The sequence below is a fragment of the Vanacampus margaritifer genome, chromosome 10 (genome assembly GCF_051991255.1).
Source record: "Vanacampus margaritifer isolate UIUO_Vmar chromosome 10, RoL_Vmar_1.0, whole genome shotgun sequence".
Lineage (NCBI taxonomy): Eukaryota > Metazoa > Chordata > Actinopteri > Syngnathiformes > Syngnathidae > Vanacampus > Vanacampus margaritifer.
In genome coordinates, this window is record NC_135441.1 from 18,588,301 (window position 1) to 18,602,541 (window position 14,241).

A 14,241-nucleotide genomic window follows, 5' to 3' on the forward strand; every position below is an offset into this window, starting at 1 on the left:
GTTAAAACAAACATTTTCCACATTTTAAGGTGACAACTAACTAACATCAAAGGCCCTGAACTGGGGTTTCATAAATTGAATTTTCTTATTTTAAGATTTTGCATAATCTAGTAATAAGATAAATGGAAAAAAATACAAGTATGAAAGCAATCAGACAAAAGTGCAACATAGCTTAAGTGGTTCGTTTTGTTATATTTACTAAGCTCATTTTTCCCTGTTCCAGCACCAGCTCAGTGGTCTAGTGGTAGAGTGTCTACCCTCTGACTGAGAGGTTGTGGGTCTAATCCATGGCTGGGTAATACCGAAGACAATAAAAATGGGATCTGTTACCCTCCTGCTTGACACTCAGGCTAAGTTATCCAGGTGTAAATAAATACTTATGTATTTTAAGAAAATAGTTCTATTTACAATTTTTTGTCTAAAAATACTATTTTCAAGACCGCTGTGGTTGATATGGGCCTAATATTGTTTTCTTATTTTTCAAAATCTTACAGGTAAATTTAAGTATAATTTTCTTGTTCTGTTGGCAAATAATTTTGCTTATTTGAAGTAATAATTTTCTTATTTGAATATATTTTGTGCTTAAATTTTCTACTGTCCTTTTTGCAGTGAGTTGAATATTTAACGACCTACAGCTGTTAAGGGAGGAAATACGGTCGCTATAAAGATAACACCTCCTACAACATTTGTCTTTGTGGACTCAGATAGAATGTTCATTGATGCCAATGTGGTCCACATTGGTGGATTTATTTTCTGGCAAAGAGCACCAAATACCAATGGAATTACCCAATTACACACCATCTGAACAAATCTTTGTCAAAAGTAATCAAGCCACATATTTTTCATGCTGCCTTTGGGAACTCGATGAGGTGTACACTGTACACATAGCAAAACCTACATCAGTTTTCCAGCCATTGCTATGAACACATGAAATATAATGTGCTTTTTAATGCAATCAAATGTAACGCGCTGGTTGTGGTTTGTGTGTGTGCGCGCGCTTTTTGAACCCACAGGTGGGGAAACAAAGACGCAATTAGACCTGTCACAGTGAACATAATATAATCCTGATTATGTTTTATTCAAGGAGCAAATCACTTTTCCTGAATCGCATGCATGTTTAAGACAATTTCCCTATTTCTAGGACAATTCAGTCACTATTTCTCTAGTATGCAGCAATAGGCTACCACTTTTTTCAGACCATGTACACTACGAGTATTTGCATTTGTGTACATGCAGACACCGAATTAACAACAGGCATTTGGTGTCCGGTGGGCGCCATGTATAAGGAAAGCATACAGTAAATGAGACGAAAAAGAATGTAGTCTGGTGAATATACAAGTAGGACTACAGATGCCATGTTACATTTGTGTGTGAACTACAAAATTAAGTGATGAAAAGAAATACCACATTGCTTCTTGAGAATAGCGCAAGTTATAAAATAAAAAATGTGCCAGAATTGTGCTACTTGATCACAACATCTGTGCCTTGTCTTTACTCAATGTTCTGCGTTGCAGCATGACGGGAGCGCAGCTGCCTCCTAGTGGATTACGTCAACCATTTTGCAATGCAAAACTTGCAGTCGGCTTAGAAAGAGTTGTCATCCGTGTTTATTTTAATGTTTCTGACTTGACATGGCTACTCCACCTGCCCGGAAATTATATACGGCAGGCTTGTATGGTGGTATTAGTGTGCTAGTATTGTACTTTTTTATATTTCTTATCTTTTTTTTTTTTTTTTTTTGCTACAAGTCGGTTTTCCAGTCAACATATAAATACGAAACACCTGCACCAGGGGTGTCAAACTCACAGTAGCTCAGGGGCCACCTTGAGGAAAATATATTACCAAGTGGGCCGGACCGATAAAATCATGGTATAGAAGTTCAAATCAATTGGCATCATCAATATTTTGTTCCCCAAAAAAATAACACAAATGCAAATGGAACACGTCAACACTTTGTCCGTATGAGTTCCGGGCGTGTTATATCAACCTGTTTTTCATATATGAGGTATATTATATTATATATTGTTCCCAGAATGCATTGCATGGCGCAGTTAGCAAAGTTATAGTTAAGTTACAAATTAATCCATGTCATAATGTGTGTCACATTTGTGTTTGATTTATTTTGGTCAATGTTTTTATTTTACTTTTTTTTTTCAACAAACCCTAACTTTAGGTTGTGTGTAATCTGAGGATTGTGAAATTACTCATTTATATGTTTTGATTTTGGCCGTCAGATTAATTGAATTGGTCCAACAGCACTTTTATTTTATTTTTTTTATTTTTTTTTAACTTTTTTTGTCGCGAGCCGGATTACACCCTTTTTCGGGCCTTATCTGGCATGTTTGACACCCCTGACCTACACCTATTTTAGAAATACTTGCATTCATGTGTACATAGTTCAAAATATGAATGAATTTTAAGTATGGTCATTTGAAACCCACACAATGACATAAGCGATGTGCCATCAATAAACTATATTGTGCATTGGAACAGCTGGAACTAGGAGTGTAGCCGTGTCAAAATAAGACCCTGCTGGCTATTGTGGTACTTCAGAGAGTTCCAGAGACCTTTGGAGCGTTTGTCTGCAGCGCTGAATAGTGAGCATAGTGCAATTTATTTAACAATGTCCAAAATAAAAGACAGAATACAAAAACAGTTGCGGAGGTACGCAGAGCTAAAACTCTTAGAGCCTCTGCTAGCGTGCCATGAATCATCTATTTGGAAGAGCACTGAGAAGGACAGCCTATAATCTAAGATGAAGGATTCTCATCAGTGCAGCACGCAGTGTATGTATACTGTGTGTGCGGGCCAGGGGAGAAGACTTGGCCCATGAATGTTGCAAGATAGCATGCAAAGGCACACTGGATTAAAAACAAAAAAAATGACACTTGACAGCTGACTTGAATGGTAAAAAGTAAATCAAAACTGCACAATGAGCTCTATCTCCATCTAAAGAGATCTTGGAGCGCAGTAATTGCTTTGAAAAATAAACATTTTCAATGTGGACCTGCTATGCCTTTAAATGGGCATGAGGGAGTGAGCAGTCCAACTATTCAATTATTCCAGGCGGGCACTGGCCCTGCTAGTAGTGTCCTAAAACAGCAATCAGTGAAAGGGGAAGCACACAAAAGGCAGCCCAGCCAACATTTGAAAGGCTTTTCAGTGGGCGCTGCGACCATGTGACTCCACAGTCAGGCCCTCGGGTTATCTCTGTCCCTGCAAATCTCTTGTACATTAATCCTTAAGGACGAGCATGACACTTAGCTATTATGTAGACTATTTGTCTACTAGTGACAATATTCAGCTAGGTCAGTTGTATATTTCTCACATACAGTCTTGTTCAGAAGTATTTGGACACTGAGTTTTTGTGATTTTTGCCGTTACGCGCGACAATCTGAAAAACAATCGGCTTTAATTTAAGATAGTTTGCAGTGAAGTGAATTTCACTTTCTTTATGAATTACAGTCAACACATGGACATTACCAAATACGTTTCCTACCTGGTGATTTGTTTGCCATACTTTTGAGCCCTGAAATTGTAGATAATCAACATAAAAATATGTATTTCCTAAATGAGAAACCTATTAACTCATTCAAACCCGAAGACGTGTAAAAATGTTTTTTAATACTTTTTCCTTCACTCCCAAAAATGTGGTCCCACATTTTTTGTTTTGTTTTGTTTTGTTTTTTAAACAAGAGCATACAGAAGGATTTGGTGTCCGCAGAGTATAAGAGATCAACCAGGGCCATGTTGCAACAAGCTCTTTTCGTCAGTGTTTTCACCAGGAATGTGAATATTGACAAAACTTAGCTATATTCTAATGCCAATTGCTGCAAAAGGAAATAGATACAAAAATATTTTTTTTCCTGATAAAAGAAGAGACTATTTTTTTCTTTTGGTAGGTTCCATGTTTTGATAGCAATAGAACACAATATTCTGTGGGCCTTTCAAAATCAGCCAAAATCCAGTAAAACAGCCGGGAGCGAAGGCGGTTGCTTCAGTGAAAATGGCTAGGAGTGAATGAGGTAAATTAAACCTGAAAGTCTATCCGTAAAGCCCGTACCTCACTGAGCGGCGAAGGCGTGCGATTGTGTGCAATTAGCGAATGTTGTTTTTTTCGGCAGGGTTTGTTCAAGGATGCAAAAGGCTGCAAAGACATTGGCAAGACATTCACAAACAGTTTCAACTGGTAAAAACATAAACCACAAAACCCGTCCTTGGCACTGAACGTTTTGATTCTAATGAACGACTGAAATGTAAATACTTGTACTCGTCGTACTCAGTCTGAAAAAGTACTATTGGTGCATTCGGAACCATTTACAGTATACTGTTATCCTTTAATTAGAGTGCCTTAGTATTTGTGTGATTAATATGAACTTTAACACAAAGTAGAGGAAAAATTCCATATTTAGTCGACAAATAATTGAGGCGGACAGACGTCCTGCAAGAGGACATGAATGAGCCTGGGATGTATGCGGACATACATAAAGAGGGGGTTTCTTCCACTGTGTTACTAAAACATTCTTCACTGCTTCCTCTCTTTCTCCAACTTCCTGAATGCCATGGACACACTCACACGTGGTGCATTTCCTGCCTCACATGCCTTCTCAACACTAGCTACATTCAATGAACACATTGTGGGAAAGGTACACAACAGCACCAGGAATATAGATCAGCTTTGTAAGTGTTTGGCCATTTAGTGTCAACAAGACCTTCAGACGCTTTACTAAAGCTCATGTATCAGGGCATCAAATGGTTGGTAGGTCACCAGAAAAAAAAAAACATGAAGATAAATAAGTGTCTGAAAGTATCTTCATTATAAATATGCCTTAAAAACACACACACAGACAAAACTTCAGAGTTCAAACCACCGTCAAGCACGAGGGCATCACTCCTTATACACTTATTCCAAAATGACAACAAGGGCTGTTCAAAAAAAATTAATATACACAAAAAAGTAAGCTCCCATTCAAAGGTGAAGACACCAGCTTCCCAATAAACTTCAATTATAATATTACATTTACACGTGGTAAAGATTTAACGATTGACTGAATTATTTCTATTTCCATTTGTTTTCTATTATTTCTCGTGTCAGCCTATCACTGCCAAAGTCAGGTCTCACGTGTCCAAGAGCAAATAATTAACGCATCCATGTAGCCTGAAATCCTCATCATCGTAATTACACTATCACGACCCAGTTTGATTATTCCAGTGTTAATTATAAATGGACTCAAATACAACCAGCCAGAAAATGAGCTTCTGCTTTACATTGAGTCGCTTCAACTTTGGTTTGTAATTATTAAATTTGTGTTGTTTTGTTAGTTTTTCTTGGTTGGGGTATATATTGAACATTTTCAACAATCAAGATTTCTGATGGGATTTTATATGAAAGTGAAAAGCAATGTTTTTGGCCTTTTTACTAGGTTAATTTTAAAAAGACTGCTTCTTATTCTAATAAATTTTATGAAAACACTGCCGTACACTCCTAATTATGACTTTTTTTACATGTGTTCATGGTCAAATATAATATTTTAATCACAGCGAGCGTTTGCCGTGACACAGTTACTCTCGTGTTTCTGGAAAATAGCAAAAAACAAATATATCATTTAACATTCTGTATGATTTTTAGAGATAGACCGATATGTTTTTTTTTTCAGCGCCGATAACGATACCGATTATTAGTCGTCAAGGACATTTGGAGCCGATATTCATTTTCACTCGAAGGGAAAATATTGGTATCAAAATTTTTAAAAATACAAACTCCAGCTCTTAAATTTGGGGGAATTTTTAAGCATATGTTAATGAAACAGCTTTTACGGTTTGTAAAATATTGGAGTTTAAAAAAAATAAATAAATCTTAGTCAATAGACATATTTCTAACAAAAGGTTCCAGGATCTTGCAGTAGCATGTTTCAAAAGTTAAATAAAAACTTTAATAAGCAAATAGCTCTCTTATTGTTTTCTACTGTAAATAAAGTATTCAAAAATTTCTAAATATCTGAATAATTTATTTCTTTACTTATCATAGTTCATTTCAAACAAAAACAGAAGGTGCAGAGAGTTCCCAGGTTCAGCAGTATCTCTGAAAACTTCAGTTCCCTTAAGTTAACACTTTTTTAAATGGATCTATTATCAACCATGATTCTTCAAAATGGTCGATGCCGATATTTGTCAAAATGCTGAATATCGGTGCCGATAATCGGTCTATACCTAATGATTTTCTACTTAATTCATGTGAGAGCACGTTAGGATCATGCCTACATTCTGACACGGAACAGCCAGTCCTATCATTGTGGATACGTGGGAATGACCTTCCCCTCGTGCAGCTCGGTGTGACATCATCTTTTCCTCCTGGTATACAAAAAAGAAAGATTTTCCCATTCCGTCAAACCTGCTCTCTCGAATTCCTTTCAAAAGGTCCTCTCGTTCTAGTGTCAGTTTTTTCCCCCAACATCAGCAGAAAAGGCCGTAAAAGTAACATTAACTTTGGGAGTGCTATTCTAAAATCCTTGGCTGGGTTAAGTATCTACGTCCTGGGCCCAAAGCCCAAATGGTGTAATTGTGATGTAATCCTTCCTGGTGACTTGTAGCACAAACACGCAAATGCAGTGTTTCTCTTCTACAGACTGGTTTGACTCTGCTGATACGAAATTCAACGAGTCTGCAAGTTTGCGTCAGGCTCGCAATGCACACACACTCAATTTGACATTTTCCATCTAAGGGTATGTTAATACAGTATCGAACCATGAAACCATTTTCACTTTGTTTGTTTGTTTTTTTTAGAATGTTTAACATACACATGTTTTTCAGAAATTCCAGAAAAAAAAAATAATAATAAAAAATAAATTCCAGAGACGCCAATGTCTGACAATCACAACGAGGAAATCTATTTATTTTTCAGAGCGAAACAGGGGTCAGAGAGGCCATTTTGTGTGAGGTATCGAATGGGCGCAATACCTTACGGTACCACAAAGATACATCACGGCCTTGTGGCGATTCGTGTGAAGAGAATCTGTTAGATGCTTGTAATAGTGGTCGTTGTATTTCCAGGAAAATTGGAAGAATAGAAACGTTACTTCGAAACTTTTTTTTTTTTACTGGAATTGCTCTATTATGCAAGTCAAGATAATAGTTGGCAATAAAAAAAATTCCTAGCATGTTTTATCCCAAATTATATTTTCAACACCCAGCGCTACTATTTAACATTTGAAAGTAATGTGTCTGTCTGCAAACTTTATGTTTATGCTAAAAATATGTACACACCTGCATGTTCTACTCTGCTGGCCTGAACACAAGGAGAAGCGCTGATCTATATTTACATCTTACATTTTAGTGAATTTTTTTTACTAATTAATCGCAAAATGTTCCATAATTAATTGCGATTAATCTCATTTTTTAAACCTTATTTTCTTATTATTTTTATTTATTTGTTTTATGTTAACAAGAGTATGAAAACATAGGAAAAAATACTTTATTGTACACTTGGAACAGAAATAAAATGTGTGATTAATCGTGAGTTAACTATTAAACTATTAGTCATGTGATAAATAACGATAAAAAAAAATGAATCGCCTGACACCCCTAATATATATATATATATATATATATATATATATATATATATATATATATATATATATATTTTTTTTTTTTTTTTTTGTCTAATCAGATTTTAGCACGTATGTTTCGCCACAGCAATGTAATCTGTCCAGGATCTTCAGAATCAGGAGTGCTGTTACACATTATACAGCATCTTATACAAAGGACAGTGAGTCAAGAAAAAGTTGAGATTGGGCTTGTGCTAATATGGCGAGCCAGCATTTGACGAAAACCCCCAAAACTACTTGACAGATCAACTTAAAGCATGCATTCCAGTCCTTCACGGAGTTGCAATCGCCGCGCTCCAAGCGCACTTCGGGCCGGCAAGAACGTGTGGGATAAACAAACCATGACAGCTCATGGATCCACCCAGAGGTGAATAATTACTTCCTCTGAGATTTCAGCAACAACTCGCGAACATGTTGAGCATTGATTCTCTTTGGAGGGCTGAGAAAAGGGGAAGACTGGTAAGTACAGAGACCCCTCAAAGCAATCAGGAAGGACCATTTGCAGGGTGAGCTCATTCTGACTCTGAAAGGTTGGGAGTGAGGATATTGCAGAGTTTGCAGAGTGATGTCAGAATAGTTTGTGGGACGACATGGCATCTCTGTGATTTCCTGTCAGGGAGTTACTGGTCGCACTTTTCCTTTAAAACATTGCTGGAACACAACCAGTGATTACAAAATGTTTGCAACGGAGCATTTGGCCCTGGTTATGGGAAAACTTAATACCATAGCAACATTCCCATATTGAAATTCAGCATTTGAAGTCTGCGGTATCAACCCTGGCTCATTATAGTCAATTAAAATACATGTAAGAACAGTCGCGGTGAGAGAATGTTACCCACTCAGCAAAAGCAGTTCAGAGAGAATGTCAGAAATAGTTGTATACTTTTTTTTTAAGGGGAAGTCAAAAAAAATTTACACTAATATGTTTTATGCAGCCCCACTAGTCTAAATATGGTATTCTATATTGATACAGACGCTCCCCTACTTACGAACATTCGAGTTACGAACAACGGTACATACGAACATTTCTGCGCGTACAGTATGTCGAAAAATGTTCGGAAAGAAATGCTGTAAGTTAGATTTTGTATTGCGCGTAGTGCTTCTTTCCGCCGCTAATACCGACGATTGGCGCTGTGAGAGCTCATTGGAGGCTGAGCAACGTGGCGAGGAGGAGGAGGAAGAAACGCCGGTCCCCATGAAGCAGGAAATAACTTTTGAAGCCGATTCCAGCGACGACGAAGAATCTCTCATGATATAAAATCCTCCTCTTCCTCCTCCTCCATCATTTCCTTAAGCATCGAGTACATCTTCCAAAAGTAAGTTAAACTTCATTTTATTTATCTTATTACGTACATGTACATGTACATACTGTGTGTGTCTTTCGCTCTCTCTCTCTAACATACGTAGTACAGTACAGTACTGTACGTATTCTCTCCATTTTATTAAAAGTTTTTTTCAGTACAAACCAATGCAGGTTACTTGTACAAGCCTTAAACATACTTATATAAACCTTCAATATACTTATATAGGCTTTAAACATAAATTATAATACAAAATATAGCACTGAAGCAACTTACGAACAAATTCACCTTACGAACGATCGTCCGGAACGTAACTCGTTCGTAAGGTGGGGAGCGTCTGTATAGTGTTAGTGGAATATGAAGTAAGCAGCAAAATCCAACAGTTTTTTATCACTAACAGAAGGCGGCCATTTTGCCACTTGCTGTCGACTGAAGAAGACATCAATGTTGCTCAGGACTCAGGTAACAACCAATCACAGCTCGGCTTCAGAAAACAGATGAGCTGTGATTGGTCGTTGCCTCAACATGAACAACTGTGATGTCAGCTTCAGTCGACAGCAATTGGCAAAATGGCCGCCCCCTGAAATGGGTAAAAATGGCTGGATTTTGCTTCATAACTCATATTCCACAAATGTAAAATTAATCAGAATGTCATTTTTAGACTAGTGAGGTCGCATATAACATATTATCGTCAAGGAATGTTGAAGGATTTCAACTTTAAGTCTCATGTGAAAATATTGTTTAACCACCAAGTTCATACAATTGCTGACAGTGTGTGTGGGTGGGTTGGTGGGTGCGAGTGCAGCTGCTCACGCGCCACAGTTTTAGATTAGCCTGCATGAAAACGAACGTGTCAGACTGCAAATGAAGGCACTCAATTGAAGGTTTGGGATGTTTTTGGTCAACAGACAATGTTTACACAAGAACTACATGCCAATGCAGCCATGTGACATTCGGTTCAACCAGACAAACCTCAACATGGTACACGACAACCACAAATAAATGGTGATGGCATAATGTAATGACACGGGAGCACCATTGATAGACAGTTCTTAAACTGTATTTCCAAATAGACACATCCTTTTTCTAGTTCCACTAGATGGTAAAAAGATGTCATTTAATTTACTATGCCTGATAGCATCGCGTCGTGGCAGAAACCACAACACATTGCCGGAAGAGCATACAACGCATCTTGTAAAGCTGAATGTTATAACGTTTCATTCATTTTCATCCATTTAAGAATCAGATGAAGAAGAAGTCGTCTTGGTAACTGTAGTGTGAAGTAGTTTGATAGCGCTATGAGCATGTGGCCACAAAAATAGCAGCAAAATTAGCCACAATACAATACGGAGCAGTTCAAGTAAGCAATTTTAAACTAATAAGAAAAAGATAAGAATAAGAATAACTAGGTACGTTTATGAAAGTCACTCTGACCTCTAAGAGTGTGCCCCCCACCCATTAATTTCTGAACGCAGCTTTTGTTATAAAGCAATCAGCAACTCATGCTTGAAATGTTTCCTTTCCTTGTATTGCTCGATGTTTTTTCGGGGCACTCCGAATAACCAAACGACACATTTGAACAATGATCCGAGTTTCCGAACGGTTGTCGTGAAGCAGTACACGTTCTGAGGTATTTCTGACTGAATTTCCAGACACATTCTCGGGAACGGGGATTTGGGGTGCCAGTCCTAGCGCTAATTTTAATATATTGTCACACTAACACCCTAATTTTTTTGGGGTCAGTCAGATTTTTGCAGGAAATGACTGTCCACAGTCCAATGCATATGTTGCAAAAATGCCTATCTCAAGGACAAAGGATGAGTAAGGCAGTTAGCTTAACGATATAAAAGTTGCACCTGAGTACAAGTACCAGCAGCAGCAAAACTATGAAAAAAGTGTGCCTTCTACTCCGAAAAATATGTATAAATAAATATTAATAATAATTATATATATATATATATTATATAGTAACCTTGTCACTCTTAAAGTATTCATTTGGATGATTTGAGTACAAAAGGTAAATGACTGTATCATGCGCTTTGTGTAAACATGTTGTTTTACCTTGATGCAAACGTAAATATTGGTTGAAAGACATTATTACATCTAAAAGTTCAGAAATGATGCTTATCCGGTACCCAAATCATGACAAAGTTCCGTTTTTCAGGTAAGTGGGGACACGACGTAGCCTGTCACTAACCTATGATAACACAGCAGTAAATACACAATTAGTAAATATTTTATGAAAAACACTTGTAGGCCATGTATATTAAACAATCCAATAAAACAGTAGGTATATTAGTTTTAACTAATGCATTCCCAAGAAAAACACCTGGTACACGCTGCAATTAAGTAAGAAAAAAAACTGCCAGGCCACTATGACTACACCAAAACATCAATAGGTAAGGCCACACCACAAAGCAATGAGTCAACAAATTGTTAAGCTACTTTCAAACGCTGCGCACCAACTGTCACAACAAGAAGGCTATCTGCAGTACTTTTAGGGGGAACCAATTGACGAAATGATCACATGATGCACTAAGTGCAAAGCACAACACAAAGATACAACTACCTCTTTAGTGCAACTCACAAATCTATTAGCTGCACTCACACTGCACGTCAATAACTCACTGCATTAAAAACATGACTGCGCGAGAGTTCGTGTTTCTGGTTGCTAATATGATTATAGGAAAGAACACTATCGAGACTAAAATCTAAAATCTCCAGTGTAAAAAAAAAGGGTGGGGGGCGTGTGTATTAGAGATTTTCTCAAAACTCTTTTTCATGCAACGTACCAGTTTTTTGTTTCTGCCTTCATCCTCGCTGGATCTCTTTTTAGAAGGTTTATTAGGGTCGTCGCCACCGCTGGCTTGATCCATTTTGCCTCCAAAGTTGTACTAAGTTCCCTTCTTCAATGACTTGACAGGAACTCCGCCACCACAACAACAAAAAAGTTGGCCAACTTCACTCGTCAACACGTCACTTGGCAACAACTTTCAGGTCGAGTTTTTTCCATATCCATTCGGTTAGAAAAAAAATCTGAATAAAAAGCAATAAATAAGTGGAAGCGTTGCAAAAAGTAGTATCCGAGTGGATGGGGTGTCGCTTCAAGATGAAAGAGGTGTGGTATCCGTTCAGCACTAATTCTTCTCTGTCGCTCTCTGAAATAACAGTAAAACATTATAATCATTACATATTTTAATGTCAAATATGTTACTTTCAAATACAAATCCTGCAAAACGAGTTTCCATAGTCTGGTAAGTATTTAAAGTAAACCCAAATTCAGTGAGGGGAGAACGCACTGGAAAAGGCGACTAATTACTTCAAACACGTAATTTTATTTTATTTGTAAGAACAATAGCCCTGCGTTTAATTTATTACCAAAATAAACTTAAATGCGTTTGTTACCTATTACATGTATAACGACCACAATATTCCACATAAAAAGGTGACCAGAAATGACACTGTATTAGTTTTTAGCGTTTGCGATCGAGGCCACGTACGCATCACCCTGATTGATTGAAATCAATATCAATAGTAACAATAGTCGAAAATCACCGTTGTTCTCTCTGGAATACTTTGCAAAGCTGTACATTTAGCCACGTTAGCGTACATGGAACTTCGTCGCCAGTAAGATGTCAAAATATTTGGTCGCTAATACTACGCGCGGGTAGACATGATAAAACAATAAATTACTATATGAAAAATATAAATATAGTAATGTGTCCAGTGAAACTCACAGTATCCCATCCTGGTCAACATCGTCGCAACCAAACGTGAATGCCAGGCCCACGCTAGGCCCCGCCTACTTTGTTTTTACTGGTTGGTGGGCTGGGTAAGGAGTTAAAACTCCCGACTGCTATTGGTCCGCTGTGTTGGCTGTCAAAAGGTTGGCGTGGCGTCGTCGTGTGTAGACGAGGGGGCAAATCTGATTTCACAGCAAGTGGATAAATCTCAATGAAAAAAGAACAGACCTATAAATGTAGGCAATAGTGCGATAGGGGCGACGTCATTCCGGAAGTAGTGCGGGAATCCTTGATAACAAAACACATCCAGCGTGTCCCGGGTTTTTTTCCCCTTGCCACTTGCACAAACATACACACACAAACAAGCGCGTGTTGGATCAGTGATTGTGCAACGTGCATGTGAAGATTACTACCAAGTTATATAATACTGTATCATTAAGAACTGTCTTGTATGCACATAAATAAGTAATGGACGGTCGTGTATGAACCACTGCAAAACATACCATATTATGCAATCCTTACAATTTGAAACAATTCCCAGGTATCTTAGCAAAACATATCTGACATACTTTCATTAAAAACAACCCAAGGATCAATCATTTTAAACATTTATAAAGCCTATTGTTCCCCATGTCTAATTTAGGGGCGGATCTGAGATGTTGACCAACATTCAAAAATACATTTTCATTATATGACTCACAGCTTCCAGTGCAGTGTTTAAATGATTATTTTAAATAATCTGTTTGTCTTTCACTACCAAACAAAAAAAACATGTAAAAATCTGGACATATGTTTAAGACAGTGACAAACAAATGCATTTCAGTCAGCCATGCGGTGTGGCAGAATCACATATTAACTTCAGTTAAAGTGCTTAACTGCATGACTACGCAGAACACAATAGCCACTTTCTGAGCAGCAGACCTATTTACAAGTTATTCAGCAACTCGTGTAAATAATAACCAGCCTCAAAATTTCAAGTCAAATCAGCACTTAGGGCAGTAAACAAACTCACATTGATATATGCTCCATGTAAAATACAAAATAGAATAATGAGAATGTGTTTAAAAGGTGATGCGGTGTCTGGTGTGGACTATTGTTTCTATAGTAGTTTTATTCTCATCTATGCTTTGTCTAAAATTGTCCAGTTTCGAAATGCAAGAGTAGGAGACACTGGTGACAAGCCTATTTATATTTGGGAGCATCTACTGCAGTTTACATTGGTCTCCCTGGTCACTCACGGGGTTTATAATTAAACACACAGAGCTATTGTGGACATGGAATATTATATTCCCAGAGGTCATTTGAATGGAATGACTGACCTAGGCCTTGGGAAAATATTTATTCCTCTTCAGACAACCCAAAATATGTCACATGTACTCGTTATTGTGTAACATCTGACTACTGGTGAACTTGCCTTAGCCTATTAATTAAAGAACTGTATTCTCACTTTTGTACAGTGCGCTTGAGTAACTATTAACTATTAGTTCAATATCAAGTGTTGCATTTTATACAGCCTGTAATTTTCACATTGTTATGCCAGTATTTTACATACTGTTCTAATAAAAACAATAATTGTCTATCTAGAAGTAG

The 14,241-nt window shown here is 37.4% G+C and overlaps 1 protein-coding gene across 5 annotated transcripts in view; it reads right to left on the reverse strand.

The window, feature by feature from the left end:
- Positions 1-12,706, reverse strand: part of diaph2 (diaphanous-related formin 2) — a 421,729-nt gene extending 409,023 nt beyond the window's left edge. For 4 of the 5 annotated variants that reach the window (XM_077577699.1, XM_077577700.1, XM_077577701.1 and 1 more), the window contains exons 1-2: positions 12,646-12,706; positions 11,701-12,066 (exon numbers count right to left, since the gene is read on the reverse strand). In XM_077577699.1, coding sequence (XP_077433825.1) covers positions 11,701-11,784 — 84 coding nt within the window. In that variant the 5' untranslated portion in view covers positions 11,785-12,066; positions 12,646-12,706. Of the gene's footprint in view, positions 1-11,700; positions 12,067-12,463; positions 12,604-12,645 lie in introns of those variants that run through there. The other variant, XM_077577698.1, reaches the window with a different exon arrangement.
- Between the last annotated feature and the right edge of the window lie 1,535 nt (positions 12,707-14,241).